Below are 26,255 nucleotides of genomic sequence, written 5' to 3'. Positions count from 1 at the left end.
AACACGTTCATGTATCCCTTGGTTGGAATTTAAATGACATATTTAAGAACTCATCAACAAGTGATAAACTCAAAATGAAGGTATTTATTTAGCAACGATTTACCCACAACATCGGCAACTTATTCTGAATATGAGAAGCAAGTTTGCTTAAGACTTTGTTTCCAAAAGTATGCGTTGTCAAACAATTGAAAATTAATCATTATTTAAGTTTTATCAAATAAACATGATTAAAAAAAAAAGTTGATTTTAGATTTGGTTCGATCTAAGCTGGCTATACTTAAGCGTCAAACGCTCATCATGACTATCATGTAAAAAACCCTTACTAAATAACTAAACAGTAACAAAACGGACCAACATTCGACTGCTACGATGTAGAACTCACCAGAAACAAGCGTGCTCAGAAAGGAAACACGGAAACGTTGCATTTCCTTGTTTTAGGGTGAAATCATCATTTTTGGACTGAAACAAAATCGCCCATATCTGTGTGTTTCTTTTATATAATTTCTTTTTTTATTATTGTTTTCGTCGTTTCCTTCCGTTGTCCTGCTGGATAGTGAAGTGTTTGTTTTGCGATTTTTCTCTTCTTTTCTGTTTGTTTCGTATGAGTTACCCTCAATCGTACTTAATTAGGGGTTACTTTGCAAGTTTTCTCATTTCTTTGTATAATTTTCCCTTATTTTAAAATCGTGCTGCGGGAGGGATGTTTTCGCTTTTGCAGTGGCTTACTTCTTAATTGGCCGAGGGGGGTTTGGTTACTTGTTTCACGCAGCAAAATGCTCCCTTTGCCCGAAGCGAACAACCGAGGAGGAGCTGAATGGGAATTTTTCGCTACCACAGTACGTCAACCTTCCACTGCCCTGTGCCATCCACTAAAGCTCCCCACACGTTCACCATTGTGTTGTTTCCTTCAGTTAGTATCTCGTTTCCGTATTACCGATAGAGGCAAAATAAACAAAACGTATCTCGGGTGCATCGTAATTAGTAGTCTTCGAGGTCGAAACAATCGTTATCCAGTTCATCCAGTTGCATACTTTGAAAATCTACCTTGTAGCGAAGGACACCTGTGAAACAATGGATAAGGGTGGGCAAATTAAGCTCACTAAATAAAACAAAAGGCCGATATTTCACCCAAACAAACAAAAAAAAAACACTACTGCAAAGTGATGCAACAAAAGAAGAAACGATTCAATATTAACAAACTGCTTATTTATGCTCATCAAATATTAACTTAAGAGGAAAGTTTTAACCGAACGATGGACGAACAAGAACCAATTCAAACGAACCAAAATGAAATCGATCTGAAGTGAATGTGAATTATCCCAACGGATTCCGTGTGTTCCGGGTTTGGTAGTCAAAACAAAGTGAAACAAAAATATCGCATAACAAAATGAATCACTTATCGACTAAACAATCGAACAGCGTGCCGCCAAAAAGATAACAAAAATTATATTACTATATTATTTAAAAACAAATTAGCAGTACTACAAAATTCTGAGTTAAACTTTAGCTCAGTGGAAAAGCCAGAAGAACTATGGGGCGATAGTTAATAGCAAGACAACATGAAATGATAACCAAACTTGAACTAAAGAAAACGCAATTTGAATGATAAAATGTAAAAATTATTAGCGCTGATGTAAAACATATTTCAGCATATTTGTAACCATACAAAATGTAATATAACCATAAGGTTTTACCATCCGTAACGAAATTAGACAAAAAAATATATAACAAATACAATAGTAGCACAATTGAAAAACAAACTTGAGCACAAGGGAAAGTACAAACAAGCATTTACCTCTTATTTGGAAAGTACGCTACAAATTAGCATCGATATTACACAGTTCAATTGAAGAAAAACCGCGAAGTAGGGGCTTTGGAGAATAGTTAAATATATGCTTTGTTGTTTGTTGATGTTTTTTTCTTTTTTTCTTCTTTTCTGTTTGTCTTGTTTTGCTCTCGAACGTTCAAATCCCAGCATCACTAGCCCGCCGCTTCGCTTACGGCGTGTTGCACACGCACACAACACACAACACAAGAAAACCATGCACTACACGCAGATTACGCCACCCCTGGGGGGTCGGCCCAGTCCCAGTCGTCAAGCGAGAAGAAGGACGAAAACTGTGCTCTAACTGACCGTCATCAAAACAAGTCGGGTGGGTTGGGGTGAAACGCAAGGGAAAAACACACCCACAAACGGATGCGCTCCAAGGCGCTGGGCTCGACAACGCGCGCCCAACACAGACTCGGTGCGAGACTTGGCCAACGCCGGGACTGTTATGGCGGCGTCGGCGGATGTTATGGTAGTGTTGGAAGCTAAATTAAAGAACTATTTAGTAATCATCCAGATCGACATCGTCGAGCGGTTCGTCCGCTTGCAAGGATTGAAAATCGACTTTGTAACGTAGAATTCCTAGTGCGGGGGGAAGCAAATCGTTATCGATCGTTATCGTGTTCGGCAAAGATTGTTGAGTCGTATTTCGTATAGTCGTATCACGCGTTTGTGTGTGAGAGCATAAAGAAGATATTGGAAGAGAAAAATATTTAGCAATAAGTTAGCAGTAGTCACAAGTAGAGGAGCAGTACTGTTGTTGCGTGAAACTTTCCGATTATCCAAGTTCTTGTTACGATCCACTTACCTCCTATGCCACCGAATCCGCGCACAAACTGACTGCCCTCCTGTGATTTGTCGGTAATGATTTCCAATGTTGCACCGAAGCACTTGTAGTTGTTCGCGAGCCACTCCAGGAGCGGCTGCGACTCGACCAATTCCATTTCGACACCACTCTGCGTGAAGAAGGGTGAACAGAGTCAACCTTAATGTTCCGATCGTACGAAATATGACGGTCCCACCGCCCCAAAACATACCTCTTTGTCCGTGAAGTGAGACTTGTCCTTTTCCTGCTCGGGCGTTAAGTGTAATACTGTGGTCGAAGTTGCGCTCGCATGATTCTTTAGCACGTAACGCTGTATATCGAGGTTTTCCCAGCAAATCAGCGTCTCTACCGACCCCAGCTCCAACGCCTTTAACGTGTCTTCGACACCGAAGCAGTACTTTCCGGTATCCTAATTACAAATGCCCAGATTATTGTTGTGCCGATCTAGCGAACGCCGGAATCACCGCTCATTACCTGCGAAATTTCGTCAAAGTAGCGTCCGATCAGTTTCTTCTCCTGAATAAACTTCACGTTCTGTAGCGATTCCGCAGCAAGTTCGATGGCCTGGTTAAAACCATTCTCCCCACCGTATGACACATCCACCAGCTTGATCACTTTTGATTGCAACCTCTGCAACGAATGGGGTACGGATGGCACGTCAGTAAAAAAAAAATGCGCATCACAATCAAACGCTCGTAGAACCTTACCGGATCGAACATGTCGGACTGACTCAGCTCGGTTTTAAAATCGGCACTACCAGCCAGAATCAGGCCGGCGATGTTGGGCTTGTCGTTGGTGATGAACAGCTGCGTGGCCACCTCCGCCACCTTTCGCACGTAGTTGTGTCGCTTTTCCATTCGCAACCGGGCAAAACGCAGCGCAGACTGACCACCGCGGCCGTGCTTCTTCGGCAGATCGACGGTGAATTTGTGCAGCACTTCTCGAGTATTGCCCTGAACATGGAAAGACAAAAGCATAAGCATGAATCCTCCGCCCATTTCCATCCGCGAGGCAGCCCTACGAGTGGCGCCGGAGTGATACACACCTGCAGCGTACCGAAGAGTGCACCGTTACCGTCCATCACGATGAAACCGAACTTATTGTCATCGGCAAGCAGTGCAGTGAGCGCTTCGGTGTGGAATTTGTTGTCGCACAGATACAGAGAGGTATTGATTGGTTTGAACGGTTCGAAGTCGATATTGACCTTCTTTTCCTTGCCCTCTTCGGTCACGATCGTACCACAGTAAATCACTAAACCATTCGGAGGCACTTTGGTGTAGAGCTTCAGCCTGTGCTGGACAGACGTGATGGCACCGAGCACGGACAGGCGGTTGACGCGCGATTTGATGTTCGAGGCTGTGCCAAACTCGTCTGCCAGCATCTTACTGACCCGACTGATCTGATCCTTCGGCGGTATGATCAACGAGATCATGCTGGTTCCGTTACTGCAATGGAAGACACAGATGGTAATGAGGAAGTTGCACAACAAACCCTCTCCGTCATCAAGGTTGCCCCGTCCGGGTACTCACCCCCTGGCCATTTCCAAGCTCTTGATAAGCTTTTTGATTTTCCAGATCTCCACATTCCGATCCGCAGAAGTTTCGTCGAACGACATGTTGGCTTAGATACTCTGCTGCTCGTACTGTGGGACTTAAACAACGATTGCTTTGACCGTTGCGAGGATATATACTACAAAGTTAGCGACGAGCCGTGTGAATCGAAACTGCCCCTGCAGGCGAGTTGATGTGCGTTGTTGAAGGGGTGCTGCTCCTTCTCTGGGCCTATCCCGACAGTGATGCCACCACCTTGTTGTACCACGCGGTGTGTGCCTAGCTGAATCGATTCCACAACGGTTGACCTCTTTTTCTGGTGTGAGCAAAGAAAAAACCCAAGAGTTCCGCGGGCGACAGTTTCATTGCACACGCGCCCGTAGAACAATGGAGGACACAAAGAGAGACCGAAATTAGGATAAGTGTTGGATTACACTCTGTGGGGTGATGTTTCGTTCAGCATTTTGGTAGGTGCGATCGGAATCGTGGAAACGTTTTCGTGGCAAACATGGCGTACTGTTGGCGTACTTTTTCTCCAAAGCAATAGATTTGTTGCGCGAATTTCCCCTTCCTGATCAAACCGCCCCCTTTTCCCATGGGTAGCGAAAGCACCAAGCTGTCAAACTGCAGCGACCATGCCGTTTGTATTCGTGGATCTGTCAAAATCGGCCCTCTCCCAATCGTGAGAAAGAAAATTCAAGTGAGCGAGAGCTCACAACGCTCTCACGAGCTAGCGAAATCATGTTTTCTCCCGCTGCGCTGCAAAACAGAAAATCAGGTCTCTCTCGACGTCGAACCAGAGCGAACCAGATCAAGTATCCGTTGCTTCCACCTTCTTTGCGCGTACACACATCCGTCTTTCGTAAGCGCTACTGCCACGGGTGGCTTGCGTGACAAACATTTCCTCCTCTCACAGCTTTCGAAAACGAACTGCGCTCTTTTTTCTCACCCACTCTCAAGAAAAATCGCACGAGCCAAATGCACTATTCAGGCACCCTTCCTTCGCCAAAGGGTTTGGCCAAGAATGAAGAAAGCACGGACGAAAGGATACTAACACCCCACGACTTGGAACGGGAAAAGTTCGCTTTTGTTTCACAAAGCGATCTAGGAAGCGATTAGTCACATTTTGGCACTCTCGGACCCGCCGCTCTTACGTTGCTCCTGCGCGCCACCACCTTGCGAAGACTTTCATGCATACGTGCACATGCACATACGGTCAAGCAGTCCTCGCCTTTCAACTTTCGATTACACTACGACTTTCGATTGTGCCATTGCGACTCGGAGACAATACGCCATCCGGTCGCTTTTCCGTTTCACGCCATAACTTTCACTGCGCCTTCCAGTGCAAGGCAAACTTGGCGGAACCCCTTTCTGCAGGACAACGGTCGAAGCTCCCCCCTCGGGCACGCTCCACGGGACGAGATCCTTTGGCCCAGTCGTCATCACCGTCATCACTTTCCTCCGACCAGCGCGACACATACACCCAATGTAACACAGCAGCCAACACCACCTGTACGAAACGACTTCTGTCGGCCGAAGGAACTTACGATTTGCGATTCCCAATCGAACACACAATCCGCAATCCGATGCGCACACTTTAGCAACTTTTTCTGCGAACTTTGAACGACTTTTGCCAATACATTAGAATTTTTCGGGTGCTTCTACACTTCACGGGCAATGTTCAGCATGTGGTGCCAAATTGCAGAAAGGAATCGATACCGTACTCTATCGATGACTTACGCAGGGTTGCACTCTCTGGCTACGTAACGCATGCTGGTTTTCGTCAAGGTGTACACACGCCTGACAGCCGAATGACACACCAAATCGCACTATGGGCCTCGGAATAAGGATAAGAATGGACCGCGTTGGGCATTGAAATCATAAGAAAGTTTTGTTCTGCATTTACACTTCATTGTTTATTCATTTGCCAGAGGTCTGTTGCTGTACTGGAACACACACGCAAGTTTGAGACCGATTGTTTCTATACGAATTCCACCGAGATTGCGCCTGTAAGAACCGTGTCGCTTTGCAAAACATCTGCTGTCAAACGGCGAACAAACTATGAAGGCGCTTGCGACGAGCAGGATCGTGAAGTTTACACCGCCACAAAACTCGGTTAACCAAAGAACAACCCGTGTCGTTTGAGCGTGAAGCGTTTGTTTTGCCTTTTAGCACCCTTCCACGGTTTCATCTCGGGTCCTCAAACCGACGACGGGCGTTGTGTGTCGGATTGTATTGCACAAAGCGCTGTGCGTTTCCTAGCCATGGCGTATCTCTCGCGTCGCGAGCTGGACGAAGTGCGGCCTAATTTGGAAAAGCTGGTATACAAAGTGCTCGGAACGGCAGACGCGACCATCATTTCGTCGATCGAGTCGAACCTTCACAATGGGTTCGATCGCCGCAAGCTGATCGACAAGCTTTCGTTCTCGATCGACAGCCGCAAAGCTTCGCGGCTCGGAGATAAGGTTGAAGACTTTTTGGATAACATCAAAATCAACAGCCAGCCGGGCCACCAGCAGCAGCAGCAGCAGCTAATGCGCGCTACAGCGGAACCTCTGGGAGCCACCGTGAAAAAGCGTCCCCATGAACCGGATGCGAAAGATGTGTCGGCGAAATTTACCGATCCGAAGCGAATGAAACAGAAAGATGACGGAGTGGCGGTCGTGTCGGGCGCCACCAATGGCAGCAATGGGAGCAGTGGCGAGTTAACGATTGCACCACCGGTATCTAACAACTTCTCATCGAACCAAATCAAGATGATGATGGAAAATGCCCAGCGTGAGATCGAGGAGCGCAAGCGTAAGCTGGAGACCATCAAGGCAACCAAAGCGCCGCAGGTTCCTGCTTCGGCTGTGGCGGCGGCAGTTGCGGTCAGTGCGAAGATATCGGCGGCCGCGGCAGCAGCGGCCGCCGCTGCAGCGTCAGCCACCGCCACCGTTCTGGGAACGGCGCATGCGACGAACGCAGCCCCCGGAACGGCCACACCGGTCACCGGTCCGGCTGGAGCCGCCGTCGCGACGATTACGGACGTCGAGCGTTCGAAAAAGATCGCACAGCTGCAAGAGCAGATCCGTGCCAAGCTATCTGGCACGCTGGCGACCGTATTGCCACCGCCGCCGCCAGTCCAGGACAAACCCAAACCTCTTATACTGGATGCGGAAGGCAGGACCGTCGATGGCAGTGGACGGGCAATCATCGTGCCACAGCTAACACCGACGTTGAAAGCAAACATCCGCGCGAAGAAGCGCGAAACGAGCAAGAACCAACAGGCGGCCGAACGGGCACAGACCGAAGAATCGAACGAATCCCACTTCCACGACGAGCGAATCACGCTGAAGCCGGCTGTGCGCAACAAGCGGGCACTGCGTTTCCATGAGCCGGGCAAGTTTCAGCAGCTGGCCGAACGGATGCGCATGAAAGCGCAGCTCGAGAAGTTGCAGAATGAAATTTCGCAAATCGCACGCAAAACTGGCATCAGCTCGGCGACCAAGCTGGCGCTGATTGCGCCCAAAGCGGACACGCACTCGAACGAGGTGCCGCAGATGGAGTGGTGGGATTCGGTCATCCTTACCGACGACTTGAGCACACTCGACGCTCAAGGTCAGATCTGTATCCGCGAATCTGCCATCACTAATCTCATCGAGCATCCGACGCAGATGCGCCCTCCGAGTAAGTAACTTCCGTCCAAAAGCGGCTGGTGGATTGAACTGTTTGGTTAATTGACGCTAAAATGCATTTTGGTTTTTCTTACCTTCCCTGCACCAGATGAATCGTCCCGTGCCGTCTATCTGCCCGTTTTTCTCACGAAAAAGGAGCGCAAGAAGCTTCGGCGCCAGAATCGGCGCGAAGCGTGGAAGGAAGAGCAGGAAAAGATACGGCTCGGGCTGGAAGCGCCCCCGGAGCCCAAGCTGCGCATTTCGAACTTGATGCGTGTGCTCGGCACGGAAGCGGTACAAGATCCGACCAAAATCGAAGCGCATGTCCGCGAGCAGATGGCGCGAAGACAGAAGGTGCACGAGGAGGCGAACGCGGCCCGTAAACTGACCGACGATCAGCGACGCGAGAAGAAAATGCGTAAGATGAAGGAGGACACCACGCTGGGGGTGCACGTTGCCGTCTACCGCATCCGGGAGCTGCAGGAGCTGCAAAGCAAGAAGTTCAAGGTGGAAACCAATGCAAAACAGCTGTTCCTTACCGGTATCTGTGTGCTGTTTCGTGACTGCTGTGTGGTGGTGGTCGAAGGCGGACCGAAGCAGCAAAAGAAGTACCGCCGCCTCATGCTACACCGCATCAAGTGGGAGGAAGACTTGGTGAAGAATGCAGACGGCAACGAGATACCGAACACGTGCGTGCTCGTTTGGGAAGGCACCAACCAGCGGCGTAACTTTGGCGAGTTCAAGTACAAATCGTTCCCACTGGAGAAGAGTGCTCGTGATTTCTTCCAGAAGCACCACGTGGAGCACTACTGGGATCTGGCGTACTCGGGAGCCGTGCTCGAGGCATCGGAAGACGCCTAATCAAGTCTGTCCACTTGGTTGGCACCGCGGCAGAAGGGGCATATTTTCGGAGGGGGCACTTTTCTTGTGGTTTTCCTTTTTCGATCAAACAATTTTGGAAGCTAAAATAAATGCCCAAAAGTCGTAATTTTAGACCAGAAGAAATGGCAATTGTTTTTATTGCAAATGGTTTTGGACGAAACAACGAAATTGTATTTGGAAGGAATCCATAACTTACCTGAGAGGGGGAAACGTGTAGCATTAAACGGTGTTGACGTTCTCCTCAAAATAAAGTATTTCATTCATCGAAAAAACTATGCGAATTTAACTTATAGTCGAGACATTCTTCAATTTCCGAATTTTTACCCTTTTTGACAACCCTAATTCTTAGTTTTTTCACTGGGATTTCATTGTCAAACGATATTTTGGGTTGGAGTTGTTTACGAAGCCTCCACATCAAAGTTCCATTACAAAGGAAAAGGTTTGTTAAAACGAAACAAAATGTTCACTTCTATCGCGTTTCTAACCCGGAATTTCCATTTGCAGCACTGTGACTTTCCTTTCGACGAGATGACTTTCGACGTAACGAAGTATAAAACCTTTTACGAGTGCGACGAACACTGGGAGCTGAAGCGTGCGTTCATGGAAGCGCACAAGGACCGGTTTTCTGAGGAGGAAGTCGTCTGCTTGGCACAAGTGTACACAAACATTGAACTATTGGGCTGTCGGTATCCGCCCGAAACAATGCAGCTGGTGGCGGAATTGTCCAAAAATCTGGTGGAAAAGTACCGCGATTCGAGGACTGGCAAGCTGAAACGTACCTTTGTTGCTGCATCGGATGCTGCCGCGGCACGATATGCACCAAAAAAATGAACACCGATTAAATGTGGCCGGGAGCTAGAAGCGTTCATTAGTTCTGATCCATCAATCATTCTGATAATGAAACAACATCAAAAGCGATAGCGAAGATGGGAAGAGTAAGACATTTTGCGATCAGTCGTTGGACACATCTAGGAGATACCTGGGAATCCGGAACGAGCCCCAAAATGAGGCGATACAATCAGATTAACAGGCTCCGTTGAGGTGTTACGGGAGTACATTCTACTACTTTACTCAGTTTATGGTTTTTACCATTACTTTGCACAGTTCATGTTTTATAGCGATGAAAAATAATGACGTAAACCAATTTGACTTTTATATATATATAGATATATTTATATGTATTTTATGTGTAGTAAAAAGCAAGGAACAGAGGAGAAATTTAAAATCGGTTGTAAAAATAAATCTGAAGCCGTGCGAAACACAACCTATGTGTTACGCGCGCTTTCATTCAGACGGGCATACTGTATTCGGCCATAGCTAGGCAAATGATTCGTGCAATTTTGTCGGCTTGGCAGTCGCATTAGCTTGTGTGGAAAGAACCACTCTACGGGACAGGGACCGGTGCCTGTGCCTCTGGAGGAGCTGGTGGTTGCACATTGTCCTTGGGGGATGATTCCAAAACATCGTCGTAGTCGCAGACGACGACACAGCCGGGCCGTGATAAGCGGAAACCGCGCACACCGTTAGCCGTTACTGATGTTCCGGTCACGTCGAGCAGCAGTAAATGGGGCGCCGCCGATTCCAGATGTTCCAAAGAAATGTCGGTGACTAGCTTGTAGTTGCGCACCGACAGTCGCTCCAGACCGGTCAGATTTGGCACGAGGCGGCCGATGACGGCATCGTTCCGAGACACACCGTACGCGCAGATGCTGCGATCGCTTACGAGCGACACGTAATTAGCGGGCTGTTGTCCCATACCAAGGTTGACGAAAAGCTGATGGTGGTTTCCATTGCCATGCCGATGTATGAAGTCCTGAATGTTGTCCAACCCAGGCATGATGATCACATGCGGTACGATGCGCTGCGGTCCCGGAGGATGGGCTTGTGGCTGAAACGGGCGACCGGCCTGCGGTTGTTGTTGCGGCTGTGGTTGCTGTGGTGGCTGCACAGGGTCCGCCGCCTGGCCATTCCCATTTGCCGGCGCCGGATTGTGGCGGATTCGGTTTATCACTCTACGGTGGCCAACGGCATTGATACGCAGATGCACTAGTGGGATAGAACGAAGAAAATCCCCATCGATGATGGATGGGTTGAACGATTATGGAGTTGGTCCGGTGCCCTTTACGGGGTTCGAAACTTACAGTTAATTGGTGGAGGTTCAGCCGCCGCTTGGTCTGCAACATTTGCAGCTGCCGCTCCTGCGTCGGGTGCTGGGGCCTGTGCGACCGGTGCCAGAACCACTGCCGGGGGCTGTCGCTCCTGTCGCACGGGAGGATCAGGTGGTGCCCAAGGGCGGTGCAAGTTGGCATTGTTTCCAGCGTTGAAAATTTGTTGGTACGCGGCGTGAATCTGCCGTTCGAGCGGACGTCGCAGAAAACGCCTCGGATTCTCTAGCTCCAATTGTTCGGGCCGCTGCAGCAACAGATCGCGATTGATAATGCGAACAATATGCTGACGATCGACGTTATTATTGTTATTGTTGTTGACATTGTTATTATTATTATTGTTGTTTTCCTGAACTTCAGCAGCTGGAGCCGGCGGCGCTGCTCCGCCCGCTGCAGCAGCTGCTCCGGCTGCGGCTGCTGCTGCTGCTGCGACTGCCGCAAGAGGTGGCGGTGGGGGTGGTGGGGCTTGTGCCCCAGCTTGGCCGGCTTGTGGTTGATTCATCTCTGCGTCTGCGAAAATGTGAAAAACCCGAGCAGGAGGCGGTGATCGACGGGCGAAATTGCGATAGTTGTGAACCACCACGTCCTGATCGCCATTGATCAACCGAATTTCGAAGCCAAGCCGAGGAGGAGGCAAAGGCGGTGGCGGTCCTCCGGCCCCTCCTGCAGCTTCGCCAGCCGCACCACCCTCTCCGGCGGCGGCCGCTCCCGCAGGTTGAGGATTCCCATCATTGTGATGTATTATGTCAGGCACCGCCAAACGGTGCAGCTGCTCCGCGCGCTGCCGCTCGGCTTCATTGTACTCGTGCAGACCGCGCTCGGTGCGCAGATGCTCCGGACACTCGAGAAGAAGTTCGCGCAACGAATGGACGGTGTTGAAACAGCTCACGTCCGAGTCCGAAATTGGCGTGTCGCGGAGATCCAGAACCTGCAGCTTTTTGAATCCGAACCTAGTGGCCAGACTGGCGTATGGGACGCTGTCCTTAATGTTAACGCATCCCTTCAGGCTGAGGTAACGTAAGTTGGGCAGCTTCGAAAGGGCCATAAGATCGTGCGTATCAAACCAAGCGCAGTACTCGATCGTGAGTTCCTCCAGCCGCACCAGATGCTGGATGTTGGACAGAAACGAGCTGATCTGAGGATGTGGCACGAGAAAGTTTTCTTGGGGATACTGCGCCGAAACGGCGCACCTCCGTAGCACGAGCTTGCGCAGCGTGCGCGGGAACATGAGAATACTGATTTCGTTCATGTCCAGATACGCTTCGGTTAGCTCGAGTCGCTCCAGCAATGGGCAAAGCAGCGTGATCGTCTCGAGGATCACTGGCGTCAGTGTGGAGGCGTTCCAACGAACTTCCGGATAAACACGGGTCAATCCGCGCAGCTTGAGCGTCTTCGTGACCGGCTGTAGCTGCCACACGCGCTGCTGAACTTCGTGCGAACTCAAACCCGCTGTCGTGTAATCCGCCACGATCCAGAGCGTTTTATCGCCAACGAGGCGCTGCAACCGGTTACAGGAGTACGACAGCGGCAGCAGGCTGTTACCGTCTAGGTGCTGGAAAATCAGTAGCAATATTTCATCGCTCAAGTCGAGCAGATTAACGCCGGGCGCTTCCGGCGATGAGGTTTCACGGTCTTCGTCTCCATTGTCGCCGCTGCTGCTGCTTGCTTCTGCCTCCGAAAGCAATTGTTGTTTGGCGTTCGGAGGCTCCGCACCGTTCGAATCTTCGGTTAGTGACAATTTTCGTTTCCGACCATGTCCGCCGCCATCTTCCGCCGGAACAGTAGAGCTTTCTTCGTTCGCCAGTGATTCACCAGCAACTTCGTCGTTCTTTACAGATTCCATCCTAATCACGGGATTCGTGAGGGCTGTATTATGTATATGTGTGCGTTCGTGCGGAGCCGCGCTGTTCCACTTCTTCCCTAACCGATTTATGCTACGCGTAGGAGTGGTTTGACGCAATTTTACGCACCAGTCGCAATATGTTCTTTCTCACACTTGCCCCGAACGTACACTGTGGGCATCATTTATCACCGTAGTGGGCGAGTATCAAGCACCTTTTGCCAGCGCCAATCGCACAAACACAAAATCGCCCACTTTGCTGAGTGCACCTCCTACCTTACTCCTATGCCTGAATGGACTTCGGTCGTCTATGCTCAATCAACGCACCCAGGAATGAAGTCTCAACACCAAACGCAGAGATAAATGTGCGTTGTTCACTTTGCTCGCACTTCAGACGACCCGAAACATGACAAAAACTGTGGAAATGCAAGGTCCAATGGATGACGACAATATGGAATTGTATTTTTTCTTCCAAATGGAGCTGTCAATCCTGTTGCTTTTTCAATGGCGATTGCTAGCCGTCGGTTTACATCCTACGGTCGAAGAATCCAGCATGCGGCACAGGGTGCTTCGTGTCGCTTTTGTCTACGTTCTTAACACAAAGCTTTATTTTAAAAAAATGATATTTTTTAAATGCTTGGTGAACTACTGTTCCTCATTGCAAAAAGGGTTTAAAATGTATCGTGCACATTCACATTGCACACCATTACCTGAAGATCCTCGTTATGAAGAAAAGCTTAATATGGAACAGAACATTTCTTTCGAAATATTTACAAACAGGATGCTGTCGGCGTCTAGTAATAGTGGTTTTAGTTAATATGTATTGTTTTCATTTATTTTTAAACATAGCTCTAACGCCATACCCAATTCGATAAGCTTCTCCCAAAGATCAGTTGGTATTGTTTTAGGGTTTATGAGCTATTTGCACTATACATAAAATAATAATGGTTGCATTAATGACAATAATAAATCATACTAGGTATTAGACATTATATACAAAATCTACCCAATTGGTCAACATAATGAATTTACCTACAATACTTAAAGAAAAAAAAAACAAACAGAATGATATAAATTAAATAACAACGACAAAACATCATCTTTTGTTTTCCTCTACTTAAAGCAACTTTGTAGTTCATTATGCGAATAATCTGAATCCTTTTGTTTTTTTTGCCGATCAATTATTAGACATTATTTAGATTATTTTGTTGCCATAGGAATGTTTCTTTTCATCGGTAAAAGAATCACAGAAAATACCGAAGAATTTAGGTCGAAATAATGTTAAACTATACTATATGCTGTAAGTCTCAAAGTAAAGCATGATACGCAAATGCAACATAGAGGAAATTATATAAGGAAAGCTTAGAGGATCAGAATATGGATCAATGTAGCACGCGGAATGCATTTAAAAGTAAAGTTTTGCCTGTACTACGCTCAGTAATGCCTTCCACATTTGGGCAAAATGCTGCAATTTGGTACTATAGCTCGCATCCTGAATAAAAGTGAGGGCGAAAACCCTGTGCAATGAGGTTGGGCAATGTAAGAAATTCGAAAAATGTGTAAAATGAATGTAAGTTATCCATAGGCAGTAAAAGTTGTGGGCATGTGAAAAGATGCTGTAATCAGCGGTTCTACGGCGGCTGATCGTCCTTCAGATCACAAATTGAGTAGCGTGTGGTTTTATCAACAAATTGTTTGTCGTCCTATGCTATGCTTTCTTCTAAGCATAGTTTTCTTTTGCGTTTCAAAAAACGTGATTCATCAGTTTTACGTTTTTCAAAATTTTGTTTTGTACAAAATGTATGGCATCTTTCTAGGATCACGGCTAAATGATATATTAGGAGGAGCTATTGTTTCAAGACGTTGATCGTGCTTCCTGTGTCCTGCGATCTGTTTTGTGCCTCAGTGTTTCACGTCGCACACACACCTTCCCCCTGCGTCATCATCTGTTCTGCTGTTTTCACGATCAATATAAACTTCTCTCAGAGATGTTTGCAGTAGTGTAATATCTATCAAATGAAGATGCCTACACTTCATTTTCTGATGCCCGTGAAGGACGAGTGGTGCACGTTGTTAATTGTAGGTGATTGTGCCTCAATTATTTTGTCGAGGTGTTTTAAAACTATCATACGGCCAAGACAAGCAAAAACAAGCAAAAGATCATACGCTCAGTAAACCAAATAGTACTTTTTAACTCGTATGCAGCATGGTAAAAAAAATATCTGTATAATCTTTCGTTCCTCAATTCTCGATCGTCCTCTTATGCCACTACTATTTGCCTCATTGATTCGCGCGAAAAAGTACAAAAAATCGGCTTAGCCACAAGCAAAACGGACCGAAGGACGATATTAACGTCTCTTGCGGGGTATAGTGAGTGTATGTGCGTATTTGTGTATGCATACAGGTGGGAATTTGGTTGACTGTAGGTACGATTTTTCGCACTCTCTCTTTTTCTTTTTTGCTCTCTTTCTCTTTCTCTATCTGTTTTCTTGTTCCTTTTTTCTGTGATTATTATGTCCCAATCCATTTTTTGCCATATATTATGAAATGTACACGATTTATAAAAAATGCGGCATCTTTTTGTTAGAATTCATAATCGTTTTGGTGTTTTGTATCGTGGTTTGTATCGTTGCAGCTCTTCAAATCATCGGTTTCGTTACACAAGCTGGCCATTTAATTTCATACTGGTCTATTGTTACTTCACAAAAAAGCAGTTAGGTACACTACAAGGAATGGGGCTCTTACGAGAGTGTTGAAATGAGATGATTGATAGTAAGTTCGTGTTCTCTGATTGTTTTAAGCATAAATTGTTTCACTCAGCTGTAGCTCTTGCTTAATCAATCGATCCGCACGATCATACCAAAGGTTCTGGTATGTTAAACGGAGTTCCTTACTGTATGATATCGTTTACCGAGAACGTTAGAAACATGGATAGTTTAAACATAAAAATAATGAATGAAACAACCAACTCTAGCAGGGCAATGATACCGGCAATGTAAACCGATTGTCGGCGTGTGCGTCCGATTTTGTTGTTTACTATGGTTTCTAGCTATTTGGCTTAAGTACTTCCCAAGCATGTTACGCGCCCCACCCTGGCAGCCACCTTATCCTTATCACAACTAGCCATTTGTTTAGTAATAAAGAAACCGGTTATTCACTACTTCAAGATTTCGACATAATTTTCCGGTATCAGCCCCGATTTGCCGTTCAGTGTGCCTTCCAACCAACCGGGTTCGTTTGAACGACGAACTGAAAACATTAAACGTGATCATTAGTCTCCGACACGGCACCGCCACATACGGGAGTCCTATCCCCCACTTACCATTTGTAATAATTTGATTCGGTTCAAAGGACAATTCGCCGTCGTTCTCGGCCAAACATGCGTATAGCGTGCGAACCCGTCTAAACTCGCCGAAAGTAACGGAAGAAAATTTCAAGAAGAGATTACAACTACATAAAACGACAGGCATTCGAATTACAGCGGGAACAATGTGGCCACCGAAAGAATGTTTTCTAATGAACCACCATGTGTTAATTATTACAATAATTCCAATAAAACAATCTCTTGGGTGGTACTTACAAATTCTCTCTATTGGCCAAAGAGTGCTTTCCATGTTGTTGTTGGTGTTGGTGCTGTTGTTGGTGCTGCTGCTGTTGCAGGTACTGCTGCTGCTGGGTGAGTGAAAGGTGCGGCTGCGTAAGCTGATAATGGCGGCTGTAGTCTTTTATGCGCTGCTGTTTTTTCGGCTTGTAGCCGCTTGGACTAGAATCTTCTGGTGCGCCACCGCCGCCCACTACCGTTGCACCAACATTATTGCTTGCAGTGCCCCCTGCAATACCATACTTTGACGCACTGCTGGCGTTACCCACCAGCGCAGCATACTCACTACCAGGCGCACCAACAACACCCACAGACCAGGGACCGTGGCCGGAGCGCAATGTTCCGGTGGCAGTTCCGCCACCAGAGGACGAACAAACTGATTCGTTTGAACTGCTAGTCGAGTTAATGCGTTCATAGATAGACAGCTCTTTGCGCGAGCTCGCCAAATTTGAGTCGCTGCTTGCCAGCCCAGACACACGATTGTACACTCCACCACCATCGATGCCGGCACCGCCGGCATCAGTGCGCATTTGGTGATGGTGATGCAGTGCCCGATCGTAGCTAGCTGTCATGTGGTTGCTAGTGCTTCCCCCCGTCAGTGATGAGGTTTGCGATGGCCCGGTTTGATGATGTAACTGGTAACAGCCTGCCGCCGCTGCGGCCACCGACCCTACTGTTGTCGCATTCCCCGATATTACATTCGGGTAACCGGAGGAGTTTATGCTCTGCGGATGGTGGTGCAAGTGCACCGAGGAATTCTGAAGGCTGTGGTGATGGTTCGGAGGGGAGCTTGTGCTCGATTTCAGATGTTGCTCTCGGGCAACTAAGGGTGACGTAGAGGCAGAGTTGCTGATCGAGGAGGAAATAATTGTCGGTTTCGCTTCGTACGTCGGATAGTGGTTTGTGCCCTTGCTATACAGTGGCGTTAAGCCGTTCGATATGTTCTGTAAGCTCGACGACATGATCGGTTCGGTGTAGTTGGATTTGGCTACCACGCGTACCACCGGCTGCGGTTGGGCGTAGATTGGCTGCGCTGATGGTGTGCGTTCTTTGGAATAATTATGAACCCCTCCGCCTCCACCGATCGCTATCGATCCGGCCATACCGCTTCCGCCGCTGCCAGGTCGATGGAATGATGGGCTGGTGCTCGGTTGCAACCTTTGAGACACAAAAAAACAACAGGATGTTTGATAGAGTATCAGTTATGGTTATGGTAAGTTACTTCACGAAAGCTTATAAGGGCACTAGAAGTTACTATTGAAGAACTAAAAATGGGCGATGAATCGGAAACTAAAAACCAATCCTAACGCTACAATTACTGCTACCGCACACTTACAAATATTCACTGGTGCTTTTCAGCGTTGGTGGTATGGTTTTGAATATTTTGTCATAGTTTTCAATTAAAATTTCAATCACTACATTGTTGAACTTTATATCCAAGATGGCTGCGACAGTTTCTTCAGCAGCGCGTAATAATGTTGGTCCAAATACCACTCCCAGGTTAAAAACCGACATCTTGTTACGGTCTGATTTTAACGATACGCTGCGATGTAAAAAGAAAAGGATAAAGGTGAAGAGCATTCGAAGAATTACAACAGGAAACCAAACTTACGATTTTAGGTGCCTTATGACGATATCCAGCATGTCAAAACGGCTTTTTGGGAGTTTGTGAATCAGTTGGTGTACTTCGTTGATTCTTTGTAGGCGCGTTTCCTGTTCTATAGGTTGAATAAATGACAAAGAATACGTGTAGTATATAGTAAGGTGTAAAAATCATTTCATTATCATTTCAGCTCGGCATTCGGGAAAACAAGGTCAGTGAAATTGTACTCGGAATTCAAACGGGATTGAACGGCCGTTTAGAGAATAGTGTCACCCTTACAAACGGATAGGATATTGCGGTTTTCGGTCAGGCTTGCGGTTTTTATAGCGCAGTAGCACGGCGCCTGCAATACTTACTTGCGGCAGCTATGAAGGCATGATGTAAGCGAAACGTCATCAGTGGCTCGTTCAGATGCCGAAGATACTGTTTCAGTGCACTTGCAATAGTTTTGCTTTCCAGCACATCCGCCGCACTGCCCGACTGGTCATCATGGAAAAAGCTTAGGCGTTCCTTTTCAGTCTTTTTTCGGTCTAATCCCATCTGAAGTAACTTTGTTATCTTTGTGCTTACACCGCCAATACGGTACAATCCCTGCAACGTGCCAAATTAAACATCAGTGTCCATACTTTGACACACTTTTGATGCTGCCAGTGCTCTTAAACAATTACCTCTTCCTCTAGGCCTCTTTTTTCCAAGATCTCGATGCACTTTCTTACGAACGCAAATCCTACTTCATCCAGCGTGCTGTCTTCGTTGTACTTCGTTGATAACGTCAGATTCGTCTGGGAATGTACGTGCATAGAAAAGAAGAAATAATTTTTCAGCTTTCTTCACAAGACAGCTTCAACGCTATGTTAGATCCGGCTTCACTGTTCCAGTGCTGGTTACTGCATATGAAAAACTAAACCTTACCGGCTCTTTTCCGTCCATGGCATCGAGCCATGCTTTTATGTCTTCCTCACTGAGGGCTTGGAAAGTGTACGTCATAGTGGACCTCTCAGTGAAAATTAAATCAAAGCAGTACCTCTTTTCGAACTCCGACAATCGCCTTATACATGAGGCAAGCGTGAATACTTCCGGTGTGGTTTGTTGCTAGAAACAAAGTATTACCCGAAAGTCACAATAATGTTAAATAGTGTGTTAAAAAAAACTAACTAACAGCGTTTTCCTTACCGATCGGCCAGACATTTGATTGTACTGTAGCATCGCAAACTCTCGGCTCTGCTTTTTGTATGTACAGTAATATTTCGACCACGTCACTACGGCGAATTCTGAAAGCGAAACATATCAATAAGTAGTACTAGCAGCACCAGCTTCGCAGGCTATCCGGCATTTTTCAGTCAACTCCGACAGCGGACAACAACTTACTTTTCTCCATCAAATAGAGATATCCCTGCTTCGTGTATTCACTATCCGGTTTCATTTTGCTGTCCATATATTTGTTCTTTAGTTCCTGTGCCTTTTGTCGCGTTTCGTCAAAGTTTTCTCTTGTCTGTAAGTGATACAATACGTCAGAGTATGGTAACAATTGAAGGAGGAACTTTAGTCAATCTGCAGACGATAATAAAATCACCTTTTGAACTTTCAGTTGTAGATCGGACAAATAATCTTTGGCATCTTCGGCTACCTCGTGGCCAAGATGATAAAATACCAGCCAGTCTGATATGAATCCTATGTATATACAGATGAGAAAACAGCACACAAGTACTTAACAATGTATCCACGATTTTGCGAAACCACAGGTGAACTCACTAAGAATTATTTCCACGAACTCGAATTTTATGCGCTCCTGTACCTCCTGAATGCCCAACACGTAGCTAAGAGACTCCCGAAGGTATTCCCTTTCTAACATTCCCAACGATGCATCGGCCTAGGTAGAGGAATAGAAAGAAACGTAATGTAGCGTTGATCAAAAGTTTGAAACCAAAATTCAAGCCGAGAGCCAGAAATGGCAAAATGGGTTTTCGCGCTACATGATTGGTGGACGTAGCAACTTTACATCCTGATTTTTACTTTGCACGAAGGATAACTTTACTTTTGCCCTTTTATCGTCTGGCCTAGCAACATTCGAGCGCGTTGATTGATAATAGCACGTTATCGTTCGGTTACTTGCCGGCCACCCCTTGTGGAGCCAGCGCGCCGGCGGGTAGCGAGAGCTTTGATTCATATTTGGTTGGGAGATATCAAATTGGGCACAGACTATTCGTGAATTCAAGGTTACACTCCACACACAATCACACGCAGCAGCAGACTCAGAGAAGCGATTATTATGCTGAACTTTGATTAAGCTCGGGTGGATGGAACGCTGTACCATCACCAGATGCGTTCTAGTTACCTCACGATTCTTGCATTCAGGGCTGATCGCTTTAAACCTATAGTTTTCGTAGCATTTCTCGTTAGCTTTTTCCCACAACGGTCCTCGGGAGTCTCGCACTCAGGATAGCAGTCCGTAATGGTAGCAACGGCGTCTTGTAGTGATACGACACGGTTCGAATGCATATTTCTCAACCCCTCGGGGAAACACGGATTGTCGCAGCTGTGCCGTATTTGAAGTTGAAAATTTAACTACCGAAAATGTTTAAAAAACATTCAACGAGACCCCGGCAAAATAGTGTGCAAAACAACAATAATAAAAAACGGATTTATTCACTGTGCTCGCGCACCACACGACACTCGTTTATACACCACAACAAAACGTTGGCAGTACATTTTCCTACTCCGAAGGATCCATTTTGTTCAAGTTCACCCCTTTCCTCCTCTGCAAAAGCATATTCCGCGTCCTCTTGTTGCACCGCATGGAATCACCGCCAACCGGAAGAAGGACTCCGGGGTTGTGCCAATAGGCGACGAGCGGGGCGTTTTATTACAGCTAGTTCAGCCCAAAGGAACTTGGCAAATAGAATTGGAGGAGTTTTCCGTTCGCAGTTTCGTACACGGAGCACGGAATGTTTGCACCAACGGGAGGTCCACAGAGACGTAAATAATTTTCAGCGAAAGGAATCCTTTTTCACAAATTGGACGGAACACGTTCTTTTTCGGAAACCTTTTGATAAAACAAACACCCTTACACGGTTGATGGCAGGGAGCATAAGGATACACACTATAAAAAACCGTGACGACTACGAACGACCGACGGAATCGCAAATATCGATGATGTGACACACGAACTTGCTCTGGCTTCACTCGGTACAATAATTCAAGAACGTCAATATACACGAAATCGCAACTGGCCGCGAGTTGTTTGATACAAAGCGGACGGGTAGTTGGTAACAATCGCGTACCCTTATTCGGCAACGCACACACAGAGGCGAAAGGCCACAAGGCGCGCAAGCGCACCGTTAATCTCTGTCACACGAATGTCCTTTCGATTTGATGGACGGTACACCAACGCAAACCTAGGCTGCGTGTGTGCGGCACCAGTAATTCGCACCGCGTACGTAGGCCGCCCCACAGAATTTTGACCGCTATAGCCAAAAGGATTTGGAAGTCTACACAAACAAACCGGCGTCTTCGGTGGCTTCGTATAGTCGGTAGCTACTGTTTGTCAAGTCAGCATACTTTCCCACAAAGGCGAAGTGTACTTCTTAGCCTTAGAAGTTGGTAGTTGCTAGCTGTTAAAATGTTTCTTCTGCTGCTTTCGCACAATTCACTATATACGTAAAAAAATGTATGATTTTTCGACGTTAACCTTTATAGAACAGCAACAGGTATCGAAAGATCGTATCCCATATTTGATCATCACAATGCTAGCTTTTTGAGGTCTGCCACTGGATCTCGGCAGTAAATCGGTAGAACGGTTTGTGTGCTAATCCACCAGACCAACGTTACTCTACAACATATTTGATAGTAAAGAAAGTGCTCATAAAGACGATAATATTGCATGCACCATCAAAGAAGATCCACCCCAAAAAAGATCGAATGACACTAGTTTTGTATCGCATACGTTTCGCTATGCTATGCTTTGTCCAAAACGCTGCTTAGAATTTCGTTCCCATTTTTGTGACAGTTCGATCGGTAAATGTAATCTTAAAGATTAAATGCACTTTAGATTACGTAACACAAAGAAACAGTTAGAAAATCCTGAGAACAATTAAACGCTGTAAAAAAGTGCAGTGCAGCACTCATGAAGACCAAGCAAAATCGAAAATCAAACAATCAGTTTAGTACGTAAGTTAAAAAATAAAACCATGCTTACCTCCACTACTGCTGGGGACGGCTTTTTGGAAGACATGTTAAGGAACCGTTCCTGGGCTTGGCAAAATTTGGCGGTCTTTTTGTCGTACTTCTTCTTGTTCTCCTTCACGCCGCCGATATGTACTTTCCGGAAATCCTCCAGCGGTATCACTATTTGATCGTGCGCGCGATCGAGCTTCATCGGCACAGCGGAAGCGATCGGTAGCGAGGAAAAGGAGGAAAGCAGTAGGGACCGGTAAAACAGAAGCGTATTTTATGTACATGCTAAAGCATCAAATCATCTCACGCTGTTACTTCGCTTCCATTCGAGCAACAAAACCGACTCAAACCAACTTCAAAAGAACACCGAATGCAGCAGTAACACGCACGAGGCCAACTGAATTCATCAACCCAGGCTTACCATGTTGTCACGTTCTTCCTCGATGGACGATATGAGCTTGCTGAACTGCTTCAAACTATCCGCTATCACCTGTTCGTCGTCTGTTTGTGTCGACCCAATGCACTCGAAGTTGAACTCCTTCAGACTTTTCGACAGCGTTCGTTGCGCTCGAGACAGGCCTAAAAAGGAATCATTAAGGTAACGATGGTCAGATTTGCTATACACTGTTTATAAGAGCCGTATTGTAGAAAATATGTTAAGCTTTATCGCTAGGATGTTATATTTCAATATATATGTTATTTCAATTCGATATGTTATTTCAAATATCGATCCATTGCTTCTCCAGTTGGGAATGGCACAGGCGTTGAGCGTGTGGTGCGACTATTTTCACTAACTAACCAAGTAAGCCGCTTTATTGGTGCTCTGATTGTAACTGATATTCACTTAACAGTTAGACACTGAGCTATGTATGAACAAACAATACTGTGTTATTGTGAAGGTACACTGTTGTAACTATAAATATTGATCACATATTTTTCCACATATATCGCTACAACGAATCAATGATTATGTTGCCGACAGTAAAAAGTTAATTGTAAGCGCAAAATTAAACGTGATCAACGAATTCGCATAAATCTGGCTTTAGTCAGGGTGGCGCACCGGTCGCATGTTTTTTATTATTATTTTGCACTATAGCACCCATATTCTTGACCAGACCAAAGATCGATAGACAAATAAGGTGGTTAAAAAATTGTTACCAAGATCATGGGTAATTCGCTGTAGTTACACAACCAGGTCAGCGAGAAAGTAGATGGACCATAACAACCCACCTCGAGCAACGAGCCTGGTGGCGCAAAACTCAGTAAAATGTCTACATTTATACGTTAATTCGGGAAATCGTCATCTTCCCGTACGTGACGACATACAAAAGAAAGTAGCCCCGCTCTTCCTGCCGGGCCCCATGGCCAATCCGTTGACCGTGCCATTGAGCCACCGTGCGCCTCATGCACGTATTGTCGACCGCTGGATAAATTTAAATCATGCCACTACCGCGCCGTGTTCGGAGTCGTGCAGAGGCGTCGCTCATTGGGAGCACCTCTCCCAATAGATCCCTTTTTTCCGCTCCACTTTTATCCGCACAACACATGGGCGTAAATCAGACGAAACAGTGTCCCACACAAAAGGGAAACATTTTGCCGCACAACACCACACCAGCTCAATCATCCGTTGTATCGTTTGAAATGCAAATGATAACAGAAAACGTCCAGAGGCTAATGGTAACGCATGTAGGCACAAAAAAATGCCAATTGTGCCTCCGGATGGCGCAGTAATGCAATTCGTTTTCTAGAAAATGCGATTCATTCGTATCATATCGTTCGGGCGATTATTTCTACATTTAAACGTAATAAAATGGCATCTTGTTTACCATTATAAATGGTAACTCGATCGTAATACATTCGTTATTTACTGGGACTTAATCCGAGAAGCGCATGATCTTCAGTCTCGTTTTTTTTGACACATTCTCAGTAGGTATGGAACGGATCGGATCGGAAGAAAACACGCCGACTTGGAATCAGAGAGTGCGGCACACACTCCAACCGAAATGAAAACTTCCCCATCGCCAACCGCGGGCTGGGAAGACGAAAACGAAGAAAAAATACAACAAACGTGTCTCCAAAACCTGATTTCATCTTATGACTCATCGCCGCCGTCGTCCGCTCGTGCTCGCGTTCTTACACTTTGTTCGGCCCATCATCCGCGTGCTCCGTCCGTTCGGGGTATCGTGCCTTCTGCGCCGCTCATCATCAAAGGAAGCACCACAGCGTGAAGCTGCCGATAGCTGCCGCGTAGTGTGATCTCGTATTTCGAGATTTTGCCCGTCCGACCAAGGCAAATATTACCGAACCGCGAACAACACTGCGCACGAGATGGCGCGGGGTGTTGCCGGCGGAGTAACTTACTTTTCGCAGCGGCCAGCAGATCCTTGATTTCCTTGATGATGCGCTTGATGTGCTGGCTGCTTTTCTCCAGTTCCTTCTCATGTTTGTTCAAGTTTTCGCGAAAATCCGGACTGTCAATCAAGCAGTCGATGAATTCCAGCGGCTGTAGCTTGACCATTATTCTGCCGCTGTGCAGTCCTGTGTGGCGGTGGCTGCTCCGGGTGCGCGTGATGAAATCTGATTTGGATGTGTGGTTACCATATACACACTAGAAGTATTTTGCACGTCTCGCGCTCTCTCGCTCACACACTCGTTCACTGCTGACACTTGGGCGCTCGCTCACTCATTGCTCCGACATACCAGGTCCGCCCCAGCGCTGGATGTAAGCGTTTGTCGACGGTGGATATTATCACTTATCATCACATCTTTCTCCCTGCGACACGAACACACGAAGAGAAGCATATAGTAACAGCAACACACTGGCAAACGCTGCATAATGGTTTGCAGTGTGGCAATAAATCTTATTCACGCCAATGACGGGCACAATGTGCATCACTGGACAATTAGCGGGGCATGTCCGACCTGTGGCCCGACGGAGGACACACGGATGCAAAAAGTGCTGCCAATTATTCACGCATAAAAACGCTTTCTAGGCGCGGCGCGACACAGCGGTTTCTCTGGTTTTCCGCGGCTAAGCCACGGACCGCCTATGTGTGTTGTCAGGGGCAGCGGCAGAGAGTCGCCTCCGGGTAAGCTCAAAATTAACAATCTACACCACAATGAGAAAAAAAACATTCGCCACACTCAACTCTCACTGACGGTGCTAACGTGTAATAGGTAAACACTCCCGGACACCAGACGCGCGGTCAAAATGATGGAAACCCGAAAAATGAGCAGTGCGACATGGAGACAAAACAATGAAAAACAACACAATGACACAACCTTAAAAGAACTGGCTACAATATTGCTCAAAACACATCGAGGAGCCAGCACATATATCGTGCGGTGATCGCGTTCGTACACACTCTGTCCGCCGTTCCGTGTTCCCACAGTTAGTCAACTCCTATACACTCTGTTGCTCGTTGACATCGTCATCATTTGTTGCCTTCACTCGCCGCCCATACCTTGCCCATACTGTAGGCATTCCACACGGCACCACTACTACCACACCACCTCCGTGTAACTTTATCGCGTTCTATGTACACACTCGCTGGTCGGAACTTCACGGCACACGAATCGCTTTACACGCCCGATAGATGCCAGAACATCCAATCTCTCAAACCAGGGATGGTCCCGCCACCGCGCACCCTTTGCCCTTTGTAGCACACCGCATCCGTCACCGGAATTCAACGCAGTCGATAACAGCGTTTCACGGGCCAAAACCACTGCACAACATTTTCACTTTCGCGAGCGAGGACGACTCATCGCACGGAGCCTCTGCAGCTCTGCCACAAAACTCCGACGCAAAAGGAACCGTTCCGTTCAAATCAGCAAACGTCACAATATAAAAAGGGTGTCGCACATACGGATTTGGCGGAAATTGTGATAAATCGGCTCCAGTACTCCCTCTAAGCTCCAACACGCAGCACAGATAATAACAGTGGTTCGCATTCGTACTCTTTAGGCGCGCCTTTTAAAGGGTTGCGCCGATGTTTTCGTCAATGATCGCCCGAGACAACAACACAACACATCCAGTAACGTGTAACGTGTAACGCGCGTTACGCCCGTACCACTTTTCAATAATCTTCAATTATAATAATTCAATTCAATTGAAACAATTCAATAAAGATA

General features: G+C 46.7%; 5 protein-coding genes across 8 annotated transcripts; 2 read left to right on the top strand and 3 right to left on the bottom strand.

Moving 5' to 3' along the window:
- Positions 1–82: 82 nt before the first annotated feature.
- LOC131205782 (eukaryotic peptide chain release factor subunit 1) lies at positions 83–5,913 on the bottom strand. Of its 2 annotated transcripts, XR_009156764.1 has the most exons (9): positions 5,752–5,913; positions 4,184–4,520; positions 3,700–4,099; positions 3,362–3,607; positions 3,129–3,284; positions 2,866–3,063; positions 2,637–2,784; positions 1,796–2,410; positions 83–1,061 (listed from the first exon to the last, which is right to left on the bottom strand). XR_009156764.1 is itself a non-coding variant. In XM_058198034.1 (8 exons), exons 2-8 carry the CDS (start codon positions 4,267–4,269, stop codon positions 979–981), a joined length of 1,317 nt encoding a protein of 438 aa, XP_058054017.1. In that variant the 5' UTR covers positions 4,270–4,520; positions 5,752–5,912; the 3' UTR covers positions 85–978. The 2 variants fall into 2 exon arrangements, 1 of the variants encoding a protein (XP_058054017.1); XM_058198034.1 differs by lacking the exon at positions 1,796–2,410 and having other exon boundaries at positions 85–1,061; positions 5,752–5,912.
- A 377-nt stretch (positions 5,914–6,290) lies between these two features.
- Positions 6,291–8,830, top strand: LOC131212624 (U4/U6 small nuclear ribonucleoprotein Prp3). Of its 2 annotated transcripts, XM_058206568.1 has the most exons (3): positions 6,291–7,078; positions 7,211–7,873; positions 7,970–8,830. In XM_058206568.1, exons 1-3 carry the CDS (start codon positions 6,469–6,471, stop codon positions 8,719–8,721), a joined length of 2,025 nt encoding a protein of 674 aa, XP_058062551.1. In that variant the 5' UTR covers positions 6,291–6,468; the 3' UTR covers positions 8,722–8,830. The 2 variants fall into 2 exon arrangements, with proteins under 2 accessions (XP_058062551.1, XP_058062544.1); XM_058206561.1 differs by having other exon boundaries at positions 6,291–7,873.
- Positions 8,831–9,141: 311 nt separating this feature from the next.
- Positions 9,142–10,049, top strand: LOC131209882 (partner of xrn-2 protein 1-like). Its single transcript, XM_058203037.1, has 2 exons — positions 9,142–9,181; positions 9,247–10,049. Exon 2 carries the CDS (start codon positions 9,271–9,273, stop codon positions 9,571–9,573), a length of 303 nt encoding a protein of 100 aa, XP_058059020.1. The 5' UTR covers positions 9,142–9,181; positions 9,247–9,270; the 3' UTR covers positions 9,574–10,049.
- On the bottom strand, positions 9,936–13,170 carry LOC131209872 (uncharacterized). The gene is made up of 2 exons (XM_058203026.1): positions 10,884–13,170; positions 9,936–10,788 (listed from the first exon to the last, which is right to left on the bottom strand). Exons 1-2 carry the CDS (start codon positions 12,748–12,750, stop codon positions 10,127–10,129), a joined length of 2,529 nt encoding a protein of 842 aa, XP_058059009.1. The 5' UTR covers positions 12,751–13,170; the 3' UTR covers positions 9,936–10,126.
- Positions 13,171–13,861: 691 nt separating this feature from the next.
- On the bottom strand, positions 13,862–24,840 carry LOC131205885 (rho GTPase-activating protein Graf). 2 transcript variants are annotated; one of them, XM_058198178.1, is made up of 15 exons: positions 24,486–24,840; positions 22,546–22,703; positions 22,147–22,320; positions 19,704–19,821; positions 19,525–19,622; positions 19,320–19,443; positions 19,125–19,222; positions 18,864–19,043; positions 18,620–18,733; positions 18,308–18,542; positions 17,961–18,066; positions 17,685–17,891; positions 16,328–17,506; positions 16,070–16,260; positions 13,862–15,996 (listed from the first exon to the last, which is right to left on the bottom strand). In XM_058198178.1, the coding sequence occupies exons 1-15, from the start codon at positions 24,640–24,642 to the stop codon at positions 15,905–15,907; spliced, it is 3,231 nt and encodes a 1,076-aa protein (XP_058054161.1). In that variant the 5' UTR covers positions 24,643–24,840; the 3' UTR covers positions 13,862–15,904. The 2 variants fall into 2 exon arrangements, with proteins under 2 accessions (XP_058054161.1, XP_058054162.1); XM_058198179.1 differs by having other exon boundaries at positions 16,070–16,149.
- Positions 24,841–26,255: the final 1,415 nt, after the last annotated feature.

This window comes from Anopheles bellator, chromosome 1 (genome assembly GCF_943735745.2).
Source record: "Anopheles bellator chromosome 1, idAnoBellAS_SP24_06.2, whole genome shotgun sequence".
NCBI lineage: Eukaryota > Metazoa > Arthropoda > Insecta > Diptera > Culicidae > Anopheles > Anopheles bellator.
The sequence above is the reverse complement of the archived record's forward strand: the minus strand, read 5'-3'. Positions and strand labels throughout refer to the sequence as shown.